Consider the following 16,442-nt stretch of genomic DNA (forward strand, 5'->3'; position numbering starts at 1 on the left):
GTCAGCGACGGTGGTTCACGTTTACTGTAGGAGCGGACCACATTGCATTCTGCGTATGCCGTTCGAAGGGAAAAGCCTACACACAACCACTTCTAAATCTGCATTACAGCTGGAAAGTTACAGTAAGTTAAATAAATCTACGTTTTTGGCAATACTGAATGCGAATTCTTTTGTCACCAAGAACTACTGTTTCTGATCCCTAATTCTCTATGTGCCATAAGCATTATTCCGCATTAGCGGGAAACCTTACGTAGGTCCGCGCATATGCTATACCTTTTAGACTGCATATGTCGGCAGCTTTTTCAGCTACCTCAAATAGTCACAGAGATGGTGCTGGGAATGGAGCGCCGAATCAGTATTAGGTGGAGAACACAGGGTAAAATTGCCCAGGGGGGCCTCTGTTTGATAATTGAAATATCAGTCCGTTGAACGCCAGTACTTTGTCACATAGTTCCTCGAAGTAATAAGAATATACGAGGTGATCATTTCCAAGTTGTCCGGAATTTTTAAAAATCGCCTGTTGCAGATAACGTAATTGTAGTCCTTGAGCGGCATTTTTCAGTGAGGCGGACGTTACTTGCAGGCGAAATCAAACACATATTCAACTAATAAAAAAATTCACCGACAATTAAGATACTCCCTAATGCGAAATTTGAGCCCAGCTCTCTACGTACGTATTTTCATTTTGCGATATATTGAGGCATCGCCCGATCACCGCACCGACTGGCAGAGCCGCGACGCGCAGCTCCGCAAAGCACACAGTTGCCGCTTTCCGGCAACTGCAGCTTATGCAACCGTAATCTTTACCGGGAAACGCTTGCGGCGAACGCTATGCGAGAAGGCGAGCTTTCTGGCTCTTTCTTTTTTTTTTCCCCGCTCGGCCGGCGCCGCCACTGCCGCGTAAGAAGGCGAGCTTTCTTGTTCGTTCACAGCGAAGCTGTATATGGCTAGTTTCCTGCTGATCTATGTCCGTAGACCAAAAACGTGGGCCGATCCCGAATACAGTCCAATAACGGGCTGACCCGCGCCGGAGGTGAAGCAAGCTTCAAGCACTCCACGCACTTGCAAAAATAAGCTTAATATTGTGGGTCCAAATACAACCCGTATCAGATATTAAGCTGATAAGAACAGATACCACAATTTGACCCGCGTCGGCCATGTCAACGGCTGCTGCTATGTACGCTGCTCGCAGCAGCGTGCAAGTGATTGCGGGGAACAGCGTTAGGAAGAACATGGCGGCTGGAATGAGCACCTGCCCAATGAGATTCGTCCGCGGTGCTTCAAAGATTGTCGCTACATAAAGAAAGCCAAAAAATCTAGGGACTTCAATTCAAACTAGTGCCTATCAATATGAGTGTCTTCTGTCTCCAGACGCCATGCTCTACGTAGGCTCCTTTTCTCAGTTCTGCTCTGACTGTGAATGGGTAGGCCGCGTGTTGTACGGTCTGAAGAAGAACAGCGTGCCTGCCAAGAACGACGGCGTGTGCAAAAAAAAAAAGGAATGGGCGCGGCGGCGGCAGAAGGAAATCACCGACGATGAGCGGGCCGCGGACTCCAAGTGTAAGCGTGCTGCCCGCCAGGGCCGCGAGGCGCAAAGAAATGCTAACCGTCCATGTGGCCCCGATCCCGTAAACTTGGAATGTTTCACCGGAGCTGATGGGCATCTCGCTAGTCCTGGCTTTTGGGCTAGGCAAAGCACTACCAAGTCATCCCTAACATGTTCCGTAATTTATTGATTATTGATCGATTCTCGATTAGCTATTGATTGGCTATCGCAAGGTATTGGCCACGCATTTGGGCTACGCTAAGCACTACCAAGTCATCCCCAGCATTTTCAGGATTTATTGATTATTGATGGATTATCAATAAGCTATTTATTGGCTATCTATTGGCTATCGATGACTGACTAAGCTTACGTAGTCCCAACCATGCTTATCTAGACTTATCCAGGCTCAGCTTCGCTAGTTCACCGGGTAATCTACCATTGCGCTTGGACCCTTTCTGCACTAACACCAGGACCGGCGCACATTTTTTGTGGACGACTAACGGAATAACGGCCGGCTTAAACAGCTCCACTGTTAATAAAACATGCTATTTAGTCTGACTGCGCCAACACAGTGTTCATCAGTGTTTAATTCCTTTCGAACCGACCACAATGCATTTTATCTTTTCTCTACCACATTCTGTTCTAAGAAGGCTGAAAAAGGTGAATTTTAAAGTACTCTTTAATATTGCGTGCTTTAAAGTAAACCAGAGTGGTTAATGACAACATACTGCACCTGACATAGCTGTGGCGCTAATTTATTTCTATAGTTTTGTGCGAGGTCCTCCCACATATATGAGCGTCGCGTTTGTTCTGGAACTTTTTCATGGCAACTCACATCTATTTGCCCTGACAAAGCTCAAAATCACTGAGCAAAAAGGCATCGTATAGATCAAGCTTCGTTGTCAATATCGTCAATATTTACTACTCCTGAATCCCACTTAAATAAACTAGCAGTTTTATTTCAGCGATCTAAGCGGTTTTTCTTGCTTTTCAAAATACAAAACAGAACAGAACAAGCATGCGTACACACAAGGGTACGCCATGCGCACCGAACGCGACCGTGTTTTGCCTAGCGTTACTAAGTCAGTGGCACACGTAGCATAAGTTGCATGCACTATATAAATGCAGAAGCAGCAGAGACTGAAGGGTTGCATTGACAATAATTAGACGCATGCATGCAGTGCTGATAAATACAACCTTTGCAATTTTTAACCAGAACGTGCGAGCGTCGACCGCACGGCATGTCAGCAGACTTGTAGCGGCGAAGGGCGGCGCTATCGGCGACAGTGTGCGCTGGCAGAGAAGGTGATTTGCAGTTCGAATGTATGCTGCTGCGCTGTTCAATTCAGGATTGCCCCTCGCCGCTACAAGTCCACACACGTGCCACGTGGTCGACGCTCGCGCATTGTGATTAAAGGTAGGAAGGGTGTACATCCCTGGAATTTGACAAAAAGTTTCAAAAAAGGTTCCATGAAACTGTCAACCTTTATCAAAAAAATTATTTTGTCTTATAAAGTGTTTAGATCGTGAAATTATAAGCTTATATTGTCCTGTAATATTCTCTGTCATGGCGTTCCAATTTCACAAAAAAAAATGTTCTGTTATACACTCATGTTGCATTGTCACTACGAAGACTATGTTGCTGTATTACAGTGTTCTGTAGCTACTACAGAAAGTCGTGTTGTCAAGTCATTGTGTTGTGTTGTTAGCAGTACTTAGTAGTGTTGTTAGTAGATGAAGTTGCGTTGTCATGTCATAGTGTTGGGTTGTCTCAACAGAAAATTGTTGTTTTTTTTCGTTCACTTGTGCTGTTACTACAGTAAGTCAAGTTGTCATGTCATAGTGATGTGTTGTCTCTAGATAATGTCATGTTATCGTTTTGTTGTGTTGTCTCGTTACTACAGGAAACGCGTTGTGGGGACAACAAATTGTGTAGTGGCGACAGAACTTTCTGTCGTTACTACGCAAATTTGTGTTCTTACAACAACGAATTCTGTTGTATAACAGAATTATCTGCTGTGTTTTTAAAGTGGGATATAGTAAAGTCAGGCTTGGTTATAGCTTTCCAGGGATACCTCGAAATTGCGATGGAGCCAGTAGAATGCGTGCGGCGATATTCCTCGTATGCTATTGGTTCTGCGCTGTATCAGTCCGGTGCAAATACAAGAAACAAACTGTGCTTTTTGTTCTTCCTATGTGTTATGGTGACCTACTATGCCTTGAGGCAACCGAAACGATAGAGCCAGTAGCGCTCCCAGGCTCTCTGCCAGGGTGGGGGGGATTGTTATGGTGGTGGTGGTGGAAGGGGGGGGGGGGGAGCAAGCACTTTGCATTATATCCAATTTCCTTGCTTTAGCCAGAGGAATCCAACAGCAAAAAATTGCTAATACGTATAATAATAATGACACCAAGGATGATGACGATGTTTATTTCTTCAGCGTTTTACTCAAAGTAATTTAAGAGTGAATGAATCAATACAAGGCAATGATAGAGTGTTTTTGTTAATCAGGAAAAGTCGACCTCAATCCATGTCCTGAATTGCAATGACAATGGGAACAGAGCACTGAAGGTACACGTTGCACTGGTGGGCCTGGACGCGTGGGGGGGGGGGCTAGGTCAACTCGGCCACAGGGGGGGGGGGGGGGGCTACAACACCCGAACCCCCCCCCCCCCCCCGTCGGTGCGCCACTGGATAGAGTCTCTTATATCGCCTAGTCGACCAAATCAACAACACAAAACACAAAATAGAGAACCCCGAAATGGCCAAAGCACCCTACATCGGTGACTCATCTCATGCTCTGACTGTGCCATTAGGCACGTGGTACCACGAACGAGGCACTAAAGGAAGCCAAATTCAAGTATAATCTTTCAAAGTACCGTGCATACCCGTTTCCTGACAGACAACAACCTTGTAATATCATTGTTGCAATAGATGCGTCGCGCGTCCATTTGATATTTTTAAGGCAATATGCCTCGGTTAAACACAGCCAATGTCAAATATCAATATTTATCAAGCGCATTCTCTAGATTACGCAAACAGGTCGTGCTGACACTACAGCCATGGGCACTGTGCCGGTAGCATCACTAGTTACCACTGAGCACTTACCATTCCAAAGCTTCATCCATGTTTCCCTGCAGCTCATACCTGTCTTCAGGTCATGGACTAAAACAAATAGTTCCTGGTATTGAACTGTTGTGTTGGCCAAGCGGCCCACTCGTGAAAGAAGAATTTTCAGTTCATCTGGCGACGCGCATACCTTCCATTAGAAGATACTTTCTAAAGAAATGAGGAATGCCACGGGATGTTCTTGGAAGTAAAGTCCACAGGATGTCTGACAAAAGAACAGGAAGACGCAGCGGTCTCCGCTGAAAAACCGATCGAGCTCGCACTACTAGTTCCTCGTCGTCCTCTTGCACACTTCACTGTGCCGGCACCAATTATCTCCAGCACAAGGCATTTATTCTCTCAAAATTGAAAATATACAAGAGTGCAGCATTTTCTTTTCTCCTACAATGCATCTAATTTATAATCAAGGAAATTCAGCCCCATAAATACGTGCACACCAATTTGCTAACTATTGAGGATGACGAAATATGTTTTCATTTTACTTCTTGCGCCCAATTTAAATCGTCTGAGTGGCAAAGGATACGTGCGGCCAATCTGGTGCAGCACTTGCGGGATGGTCTTGATGATCGCCCTCAGCTTGAAAAAACAGTCCAGGGCCTCCTCCAGTGAACCCAGCTTCTGGTAGGCAAGTCCTGGGTGATACATGGGTGCAGCACAGCACGCGCGCATTACAAATATAAATTGGCAGCTTGCTTGGTGTCGTCTTCAGCGTGACAGTTATTTACGTCAAGTGACACAGGCAAACACAAATTTCGACAATGGTCACTTCCGGAATAAAATTCATCAGAACCACGTGGATAACGGAGCCAAGAGTAAGGTGGAATTTGCATTTGCACGTACGTGTTCGTCAAGCTCTTTACAAGCACTCAGTAGCCGTGTTCACCTCTGCGTGTGCAAACACTCGCAAATCCAGAACAAGTGCTCTTAGAGAAGGAAAAATGCCTCTCATGTTCGATTTCCATGATTTAAGGCACCCGGTGGCCATAGGCTTAGTAGATTTTCAGGAAAGTAAAAAAAATCTACAACGGTCTCTTTTTCAGCGAACGTGGATGCAAGTCGAATGCGGGGCGACCTTATTGATACGGGTAAAGACAGAGATTAATGAAAACGCATTTGCTATTTATAAGCTAGCTCGAGATCAGCCAGTGTGGCAGAAAGCATACAAACTAAGACCTTTAATACTAATGGAAAGGCAAGTGCTTCGTCTCTACCTTGGGCTGCCAAGTTTTGTGGCTAATAATGTGCTTTATCTGGAGGCTGGAATTATTCGGCTTCAATCCCGATTTAAGCAACTTACTATCGTGACTTTCCTGAAGCTTTACGATACGTCCTTCTCCCATTTGTAACCCGTTTTCATCAATTCTCCCAAATAATTTTTCAGAACTGGTTGGCGGCGTTACCGACAGCCACAAGTTGTTTTTGTTCGGGCACTGTTACCAAAATTTAAAGTTCGTCTACTGAGGCTGATTTCTCCAAAATCCAATGAATTCAACGTAAAGCTGATTTTTGATGACATTTTTCCAAAACACGCAACACAACTTCCTGCGCGCATCCTTGAAGGTCTTTTTCAATATCATCATAGTCAATTTTGGTCTCGCTTGGTTATTTCTATGGCCGCATTACAAAATTTAGAGAAGGCCGGTGTTGGCATCTTTTCAAATCAGCTTAACTGATCTTTTGCTTCCCGTGTCGCTGATTACACTCCAATATTTCTTGCAGCATTTCTAGCAATTATTCTGGCCATCTGAAAATTGGGTCTACAGAAATCAAAAGTAATAGCAGTTACAGATGCGCTTTCGGTCTGTACATATTTACCTTCTAACAATCGGTCACACCTGTTGAGTATATTTTCGACTCTTGCCCCGGATAATTTGTCTGAAATCCACTTTGTCTGGGTATCCGGACATAGTGGAATCTTTTTAAAGGAATGAGCTGACTCGCTTGCATCGTCATCACTGAATTGTCCGGTCTTACAGGTTCTTCCAGATTTCCCTTTAGAACAGAAGCTAGATTTAAACGTATTTTATTGATCAATAGTAATGAATCGTCCATACGTTCAGCAGATGAATTTCGACACCAACAATTTCGATGGAACACGAGCAAATGCCTCTTCACGCCAATGTGAGGTGACGTTATCAAGCTTCCCCAGTAGAGTTCCCCGCCTAAATTTTTACCTTCATAGATCTGGTTTATCCATAACAAACGCCTGCTCCTTTTGTAATGAACCGGAATCTATTTATCATTTCTTTCTTTCTCACCGCCGTTTCTCCCCTCTCCGAAGAATGTTCCTCATATTTCTAACTAGTAATCTGGGTTTAACACTAACAACACCAACCATTTTGTCTTTTAGGGCCTGTCAATTAGGCACGAGCCATGGTTCGATGATTACTGCTGTGCACAAGTTCATTGAAGCATCCGGAAGGTTACGCTGCTAGGGTACCGACCGTGGGATATTTTTTTATTTATTTTTTATTTTTTAGTCTTTTTACTTCTATTTATTCAGTTTATATATAGGCCCTCTCAAAATCTGTGTTATCAATTATTTTCCAAATGTTTGTTGTGAATGTTCGACTTTACCCCTTGTAAGCTGTGCGTTTCAATCCATCCAGTCTGGCCAATTCCCCTCGGGGGTATGGGCCATGTTTTGAGGCGACAACAACAACAACAGTCTAGACTCCGTTGTCTTCTTTGTCTCCTTGATGATCGTCGTTTTCTTCGATCGTTCTGCTCATAGCACCATGACCTTACCTCCGGCGGCGAAAGGGCCGACCCGGCGCCTGTTAAAAAGCGGCCGAATGGAATTACTTAATGTGCGAACGTGGACGACGTCGGATGCAGGTTGCAATGTGGTAGCATCGAGTGGGGCTATTTCGTATTCTTAAGTGACGTCGCTGACTTGCGGGTGGACGCGGTAGGGGCCGGAGTATCGGCAAAGCTGTTTTCTGATAGGCCCACACGCCGTGAATGAGTCCATAGAAGTATGAAGTCGCACGCACTTAAGTGCGTGTGACTTCGATGGCAGAAGTCATAAACGGACTCGATGGTCTCGATGGCAGCTAGTCATAAACGGAGTTCTTCCATGCCTGCGACGAAGAGAGGTGAAGGAGGGCAACCTGGCGTGCCTTTGGCGCTGTGGCTATGGCGTCACGAGCGTACTCAGGCGAGGACTCGACTGGGGTTGGAAAGAGCGTTTCGAAAGGCAACGTTGGATAGCGTCCAAATAGAAGAGAGAAGTGGGAGTAGTGAGCGGCATCATGACGTGAAGAGTTGTAGGCGAAAGTCACGAAAGGCAGGGAGGTGTCCCAGTCAAGATAATCTGAGGAAACGTACATCGCAAGCATATCAGTGGTCGTTTGATTCAGGCGCTCAGTAAAGCCGTTTCTTTGGGGATGGTACGCTGTTGTAAGCCTGTGCTTATTGGCGCAAGCGCTAAGCAAATCTTCGATTACCCTAGATAAACGGTAGGGAACCTGGTCTCTGAGAACTTGTAGAGGAGCTCCGTGGCGTAAAATGACGTCTTGCAACAGGAAGTCGGCAACGTCTGTAGCACAACTAGTCGGCATGGTTCATGTGATGGCGCAATGGGTCGAATAATCCCTATACCAACAACAATCCACTAATTTGCCGCACCTGAGATGGGGAAAGGACCGAGGAGGTCGAGGCCAACGCGATAAAATGGGTCGGCAGGTGTATCAATTGACTTGAGAAAGCCAGCAGGAATCAAAGCCGGCTTTTGGTGATGTTGGCATGACTCGCAGGCAGCGACATAACGTCTATGGAACGGCAGAGCCCCAGTCAGAAAATTCGTTGCAAGACGTGGTCGCGCGTTCTGGAAACACCAAGGTGGCCAGTAGTGGGGACAATGGAGTTGCGCTAGCACAGTCACCAGAAGATGAAAGGGAACGATGATCAGCAGTTCGTTGCCCTCGGGGTGCGCATTTTAGTGTTATAAGGTGCCGTCCTGGAGGGCGTACATACGAAGTCAAGGGTCACGCGTCTGAACGCAGACGGCTGATGAGGTCTCGTAAGGATGTATGGCTCTGTTTGTCGCCCATGTGGGGAAAGGCGTAGAGTGTGAAAGTGCTGACAGGTGCGTCGACGGTGTGCCGAGACAAGCAGCTGGTGTCCTGTTGTAAACGGCCGGACTTCTAAACCACAATGTACGTACGTGAGCTCTTGGAGACGGAGTACTCAGCTACCTAGGCGACCCGTGGATTCTTGAGGGTCTATAGCCAACAGAGAGCGTGGCGATCGGTCCTACCAGCGAAAGGTCGACCATATAAGTAGGGGCCGAATTTTCTGACTGCCCATAGATGGCACTCACGCTCCGTAATAGAATAATTGCATTCAGCAGGGGAGAGGACGCGACTACCGTATGCAGTAACTTGGTCTTGGCCATGCCGATACTGGGCTAAAACAGAGCCAATTCCATAGCTACTAGCGTCTGTGTGAATCTATCATGGAAAGGACGAGTCGAAGTGGGCAACAATTTGCGGGGTCGTGAGCTGCGAAATCAGGTGTGAGAAGGCAGTAGCTTTAGTGGGGCCCCAGGAAAAGGGAGTCCTTTTCAGTCAGGCAGGTCAGTCAGGCGACGAGCAATGTACGTGAAATTATTCACAAACCGGCGGAAGTAGTAGCACATGACCACAAAGCTTTGGACGTCCTTAGTACAGGTTGCTATGGGAAAATGGACGACCACACGAACTTTGGCGGCATCGGGGCAGATGCCCGACGAGTCGACAGGATGTCTGAGGATGGTGATTTGTCGACGGCCGAACTGGTATTTCGCAGAATTTAGTCGCAGCCCCAGGCGCACGAAACACCGAATGAATAGATGGAAGGCGTTCAAGGTGTGTTTAAAAGGTCGGAGAGAACGCGATGACATCGTCCAAGTAGCAGAGACAGTAGATCATTTACAGCTATGCAAGAGCATGTCCATCATGTGCTAAAAGGTGGCCGAAGCATTCCATAAGCCGAACGGCATGACTCGAAACTCGTAAAGGCCATCGAGCGTTATAAATGCAGTCTTCTTGCGGTCCATATCGTCGACAGCAATCTGCCAATAACCTCAGCGCCGGTCTATCGATGAAAAATACGTCGCACCGTGAAGGCGATACCCGGTGTCGTCAATGTGTGGAAGTGGATATACATCTGTCTTTGTGATCTTGTTTAGATGTCGATAATCTACGCAATATCTCCAGGTGTTGTCCTTAATTTTTACCAAGACAGCAGGAGAAGCCCACGAACTCGACGATGGTTCAATAATGCCTTCAGTAAGCATCTTCTCAATATCTCGTTGTATAACTTGGCGAACACTGTGTGGCACGCTGTAAGGCCGTCTGTGAATAGGTGTAACATCGCCGGTATGTATGCGATGCTTCACAAGTGAGGTTTGGCCCAAAGGGCGAGAATCAAAATAGAAAAACGCCGAAGAGGAGAGCAGACGAAGGAGGTCATTTACTTCTGGGGGCGAAAGGTCCCGGCAATCATCTTGATGTCGTCGTGTACTGGCGGCGACATCGCGGCGGAGGAATTTTGTGCGGTCGAACGAATGATGGAAGACGAATCAGGTGAGAGCGGCGAAATTTGGTACTCCTGTGATGGCGACTGTGTTGCGAGGGATATGCCCCTCGGAGAACTACTTGTTGGCAGAATCCGAAATTCAGCAGCGGACGGAAGACAAGTTTTGTTGGTCTCGACAGTCACAAGGATGTTGGATGGAACCTCCGACAGTCGGAGGTTCCATTGGTAAACTTGAACTGCACAAGGTTTGCAGCTAACAATAATTTCCTATTGCCACTAATTCATACTAATTATGGAAAACAATCTGGATATTTCGCAGCATTGTCCACTTGGAACAGCCTCCCACTAGATGTCAAGCGCTCTTCTTCATTAGGTCTCTTCAAGAAAACCTTATTAACTTTTCTACTAGTAAAACAAAATTGATCACATATCTATTCACTTCACTCCGGCTCATTTATCTTTCCTGTCTATTTCCTTTATATGATTTACAATTATGCGCATAATAAACTTTTTTCATTTGTTTTGTTTTGAATGCTTTAGCTACTACCTTAATTGTACTAATAGTTAGTGACTCTGTATTATTTCCAGTTTGTACTTTATTTACTTTGCCTAATATTCCACTTAGTGATTACTACATTGCTGTTTTAAGTTATATATTAGCACAAATGTATATTTTCTGTCAGGAGGTCCCCTTTCAGCTACATGCTCTGGGACCTCCTTCTGTATACTTATGTAAGCTGTATTCTACTTACGAAAGAAATAAACTGAAACTGAAAGAAATAAACTGAAACTGATGTGGGGAAAAGACACGCTATGTGACAGTAAGGCCCTATCAGAGGGAGTGACTACATATTCGCCATCGGGTACACAGGGGCTGGGCCCAGCAGTGATACAGGTTAGTGCTTGCAGTGGCAGCCGAACAGTCAGCACAACAGAGCTGAATCTGCACTGTGTCGGGAAAAACGATAGAACCAGGCAAGTCAAGTTGTGCGACACTAGCCGAGCAGTAAATTACAGCTGCGTGTTTGGACAAGAAATTGAGGCCGAGGATGACTGGTGTGAGGGCAGTGGTCAAGTACGTGAAAGAGAACAGAGCTGTGGCGACGACCGGCGGTTGCGGCGCCGCGGACGCGGTGGAACCAGCGGCCTCGTCTGTCGGCATGGTAGGACGGCAGAGGACAAGCACACTGCGGAGTTCCGTCGTGCGCCGAAGACCGGGCACGGCGTCCGTATACGGGACTCTATACACCTCTGAGAAAACGAAGCGCTTTCTACGTTTCCTTAGACTGATTATCGCAAGGACAGCGGCTAATCTACATATAGATTCGCCGCTGTCCTTGCAATAATCATATAGTGCATTAATTGCAGGCAGCTCTGAAGATTTAGATGCCCGGGCAACATTAATGCTTAACCTACGGCGCGCTGCTTTTTCATGGCATCGGATATTTCATTTCGAAAAAGATTTTCACTCCCTAGAAATCATTGTGTTTGTGTTGTCACAAAAAAAAGTGGCAAATATATAATAGCGTATTTGCTAGCCAGTCTTGTTCAGGTATAGTAAGAGTGCATTGAAATGAAAACTTGCTGTAACCAAGCCTCTGCCAGGAGTGCAGATTTTGTAAACTGCAATTTATTTATTTATTTGATTATCCATCTATTCAATACATTTCGTTCATGAACAGGTATACATTTAACAAATTATGTGCCTCATGGGAAACAACGGCATTCAATGACATCACTGGAATAGAAAGTAACGTTTAATTATTCCTTTTAATTCAGCTGACAATAGGGCATTGCATCTGCTATACTTCGCAGTACAATACTGCGCAGCAACGTTACCAACAGTTTACGTCCCACTGCCTACGAAGGCCAGCAGCGTGACTGATTGGTAAGTATTGAGACGAAATTAGATACGAACAGTACCAGCGTTCCTCTTTTACAAGTTAGGTCAATGCAGGCGTTAGTTAGGTTCAAGTATTTTATGGCGACATCAGTTTAAGTGTTCGCAACAAGATTTGCCGTGTCCGTCCATCAGTTACTGCTACGACGACAATAGTGTTCATCGACGTTATACCGTCATCGTAAGATAGCCTCGTTATCCCTAGCTTCACCATCGCCATAGGACGAAAAAATAGGCTTTGTCCACAACCGCCACACTGGCATTCGAACCCCTACCACTTGAGCGATGTGCATTTGGAAGTGGGGTACGTTAAATACTGCGCAAGAACAGCACCGGTTAACCCCTTAACCATTTTGGACGAGCTCAGCTCGTCTTTGCTGAACTGTCCCCAAACCGTTTCGGATGAGTGTAGCTCGTCCACTCGAGGTAATATCTCCTTTTGAGCGTTTTGAACGAGACACGCTCGTTTGCAGGCTAGTTTGTGTGTCGCTTCGCAGATGGCAGCATTGGGTAGCTAATTTCTTTTTTATCAACCGCCGTTTCACATTTCTTTGAGGGGCAACTCGTGCTTCAAAAAAGGACGTGCAATGAAGGCGGTGAATGTGTTGCTGGTCCGTCATCGCGGTAAAGAAGCCTTTCGCCATCGTCGTCGAGACGATGATGATTCAGACACCGAAGTTTACTTCGTTTTTCGAAGCGAAAGCGATCGCGATGACTTCGAAATTAGTAGTTCATCAGATGAATACTGCTCATAAGACACTGTTGCAAGTGCGCGTCAGTGGCGGCGCATTGAAATGAATGACATCCCCACGAAGCTTCCTCAGTTTTCGTTTTTGGGCGTCCCCGGTAAGGCGTTCAATATAACGTCGCCTGATGACTTGATAAAACTTTCCGAACTGCGCTCTTGCTCTGTTTTTTTATTGTTGATTACGAGCAAGTAGCTGGCCTCCGTTATCATGAGCAATAATAAACTTTATTATGCTAATTTTACTTAGTATGTGCTTGAATTTTTTTCAACACAGAAAACTTGCTTTTTAGAAGGAAACATTCAATATCATCTTTCTTTAAATAAGCAGTTTAGCATAGAAATTGTCCGAATACGAAAACGGTTAAGGGGTTAATTAGTGCAAGTTATGGTGCTGCACAGAGACTCGGCGAATACCTCGTGCATTTATTTCGAGCTAACAACGTCGAGCTAGCAACGTCATACCAGAGAGCGCATAGTGATAGCCGCCAGTAAATCAGTGTTACAACGCCCTGCGTATAGCCTCGTCACACGTGATCCGCATGTAATTATCAATTTTCGCTTTTATTGCGATAGCAATCATATGGACACTCTAAAGCAGATTTGTGCCGTCGCCGTCGTCGTCGCCATGAGGTTCCGTATGACGTCAACGGCGATGAAATTGTCGCCGCGCTCCGGACGCTGTAGGTGCGAGTGAAAGGGCGCGAGGGACGCGCGCTTTCACGGAGAGCGAACGCACGTCGGGGAGCAAACGCGCGTTATGCGCCGTGCTCCCTGAAGGGCTGAAGAATTAAGCGTCTCTTTCCTCCTCTCCATGTATAGAGAGCAAACGCAACTTTTTCCGTCGCGTGAAAGGCTGTGGGGGGACGGGAGAGAGGGGAGGCAATGTTTAGCTGCGGCACCAAATACGTATTTATATAAAAACGCCGCGCACGCTTGGTGCCAACGCAAAACGCCGACGGCGTCGACAACAGTTCTGCGTGTTGCTGGTGCTGCTGCATGTCCAAGTTTACACAGCTGATAAAACTACTATCCTTACTCCGTATAGCTCTCTACTAATTTGCTATCACAATTGGTGCTTCGCCTTTCGGGTGAAACTGCGACAAATTTTTCATGCATTTTGCACGCATTTCGAGTTGGTGAATTCAGTATGAATTATCAACATATCCATTCGTATATATTCCGTCCTTTATGCCACTACAAGAAGCTTTGTTACAGTACGTCTTCTCCACAGCCGCAGAAGAAAGCACCGCATGTGCTGCGTAATTTCTTCAGTATTGTACACAATGTCCTCACCTTGGTTATATAAAGCCTCGACGCAGCTGGCCTCTGTGGTCAGGGCCTCTCGGTAGTACTCGACCGCCCGGTCCAAGTCATTGTTCGCGAAGCAGCAGTTCCCTTTGTTCACGAGAGCTGCAACAGCACAAGAGGTTCTCTCAAGAGAATTGTTATTCAAAACCACTGTAAAACACGCAGCGTCTAAATTACGATGGTTGCGGCCACACTTGCATACACTTGCTGGGCTACCTTCCGGTGCAACAGGTGCCGAAAGCAGTTTTTGGCAGTTACACGGTACCGCTGCATTGCACGGGCAGACAGTCGAAGGAAGTTACTTCGTGAACACGGACCCTCTCGTCTTCTGAATTTGTCTTCTGAACCTCACGTTATTAGCGGCAATGTATTTCCGCCTCGCCTCGGAACCCATCTGCAAGACAACGCCATGTTCGCTGCTCTTATATAGCCTCTTTGTGTAAAATCTCGATTGTCTATAAAAACACCCTATATATGACTTCTCTTCGATGATGCTCGTATATGTGCTTCGCATGTTCTAGAGCACTGCACGGGCCCGGCCCGGGCCCGTTTTTACATTGGACGGCCCGCCCGATCCCGATCAAAACTTTTATGGCGAGACCCGGGCCCGGCCCGGGCCCGGAAATGATCTACGTTACCCGCCCGGCCCGGCCCGCCACCCCTTTACCTTAAGCCCGAGCCCGACTCGAAACCGGCCCGAACCCGGCCCGAGACCGAAAAATACATGTTTTTCAGAGTTGAGAAGCCCGAGAATAACTCGCAGAAAGCCCGAGCCCGGCCCGGGCCCGCGTCAAAAAACCCGAGCCCTGCCCGGGCCCGGGTCAAAAAGCACACGCCGAGCCCGGCCCGAGCCCGTGAAAAAACTCCTCTACCCGGCCCGGCCCGTGGGCCGGGCCGGGCCCGGGCTATCGGGTAAGCCCGAGCCCGTGCAGTGCTCTAGCATGTTCATCATCATACGTCTTACAAACTCACCATTGTATCGCATGCCGTGATGCGACTTACGCCGTGCAACCAGAGCTGCTCTTTCAGGGCAAAATATTAACTTTTGCTTCATTTGCCAGAATTTTCCTACATGGAATTATACTCCTATTGATTGTTCGTTTTCGCTATACTTTCCTGCACTTTCGCTTTTCTGCAAAAGGAATTGTGTGGACACTCCAGGCGAACTTCCACCGTCGCCGTGGTGTTCCGTATATAAAATCCAAGTGCGATATAATATTGGAGCCGCACGCCGTATTATGTCTATAGGTGCGAGCGAAAGCTTGCGAGGGTGAGCTGAGAAGGATGGTTGCTTGATTAGTAGATGAGAACTATTTGGTACATGCAGAAAACACGTACAATGTTCCCCGTACATTGTACGTGTTTTCATAAGATCTAACACACATTCTTCAGCGAGAACCATGCCTCTATAGTACTGCTCCTTTGAAGCAGGCTTTAATTAAACTGCGTCGATCATAAACAAGCTGGAACTGATAAGTACTTTCTTGATCAAGGATTACACGTACCTCATCACAAGTTGTGCGACCTGTTTTGTCTTCTGTCATCATCACAGCACTCAGAACACTACCATTTTTCTTAAATAAAGTAGGCAAGTAAATTATTTTAAGTTATTAATTTCACCTTCTCAATAGGCATAAGCTAATATGATTCCACTGGCCCAGATAGCACATTCATCTACGCGACTGGAATAGAGATCGAGATTTAATTTCATTTATTTATCTTGAAGACCCCCCGAGGGCGTATTGAAGTACAGATGGCGACTTTCGCTAGTGGTTTGCGGACGTTGTGCACCATCATTTTGCAATCCACCAGCGCTCGCGGCTTTGAAACTACAGCGTTGGGCGCACTCTTCTGATACAGAAGCTTTGCGGTGGACACCAGATCCTTCGATCGAAGTTCTCCGATTCGGCGCTCTCAACGGCTGAGCCCAACAATTAAGCAGGCCACCGACTGGGTGCGCCTGCGCGACATTGACGGAAATTCTTTCACATATTCATATATTTTGTCTCTTTTAATTTTCTGCTTTGAGATACAAGGTGTGTAGGATACTTATGAAATATCGTACGTATCGCATCGATTTCACACGCGATTTATTGCGGCGAAGATCGTTGAAAACGCCGACCGTTCACGATGATAGTGAACGTGCGTTCGATGAAACGGCTTTTTAAATACTTTTCACCCACCACAGTAGTTGGCGTCAGCGTTCTGTCATTTATTTTTATCCTTCGTTCCCCTTCTGCGAGCCGTGTGCTATCACATGGTGCACTAAACACGAATACAAGCCCTTTGC

General features: G+C 46.4%; 1 protein-coding gene and 1 non-coding gene across 2 annotated transcripts in view; both read right to left on the bottom strand.

Moving 5' to 3' along the window:
* LOC119462461 (intraflagellar transport protein 88 homolog) overlaps window positions 1–16,442 on the bottom strand; it is a 73,490-nt gene that overhangs the window by 23,553 nt on the left and 33,495 nt on the right. The window contains 3 exon segments of the mRNA XM_049672990.1: window positions 4,653–4,691; window positions 5,197–5,305; window positions 14,138–14,254. Of these exon segments, the coding sequence (XP_049528947.1) occupies window positions 4,653–4,691; window positions 5,197–5,305; window positions 14,138–14,254 (265 nt within the window).
* LOC119462970 (U2 spliceosomal RNA) lies at window positions 980–1,177 on the bottom strand. The gene has a single exon (XR_005194320.1). It is a non-coding gene; the product is annotated as a U2 spliceosomal RNA (small nuclear RNA).

The sequence above is a fragment of the Dermacentor silvarum genome, chromosome 8 (assembly GCF_013339745.2).
Source record: "Dermacentor silvarum isolate Dsil-2018 chromosome 8, BIME_Dsil_1.4, whole genome shotgun sequence".
Classification (NCBI taxonomy): Eukaryota; Metazoa; Arthropoda; class Arachnida; order Ixodida; family Ixodidae; genus Dermacentor; species Dermacentor silvarum.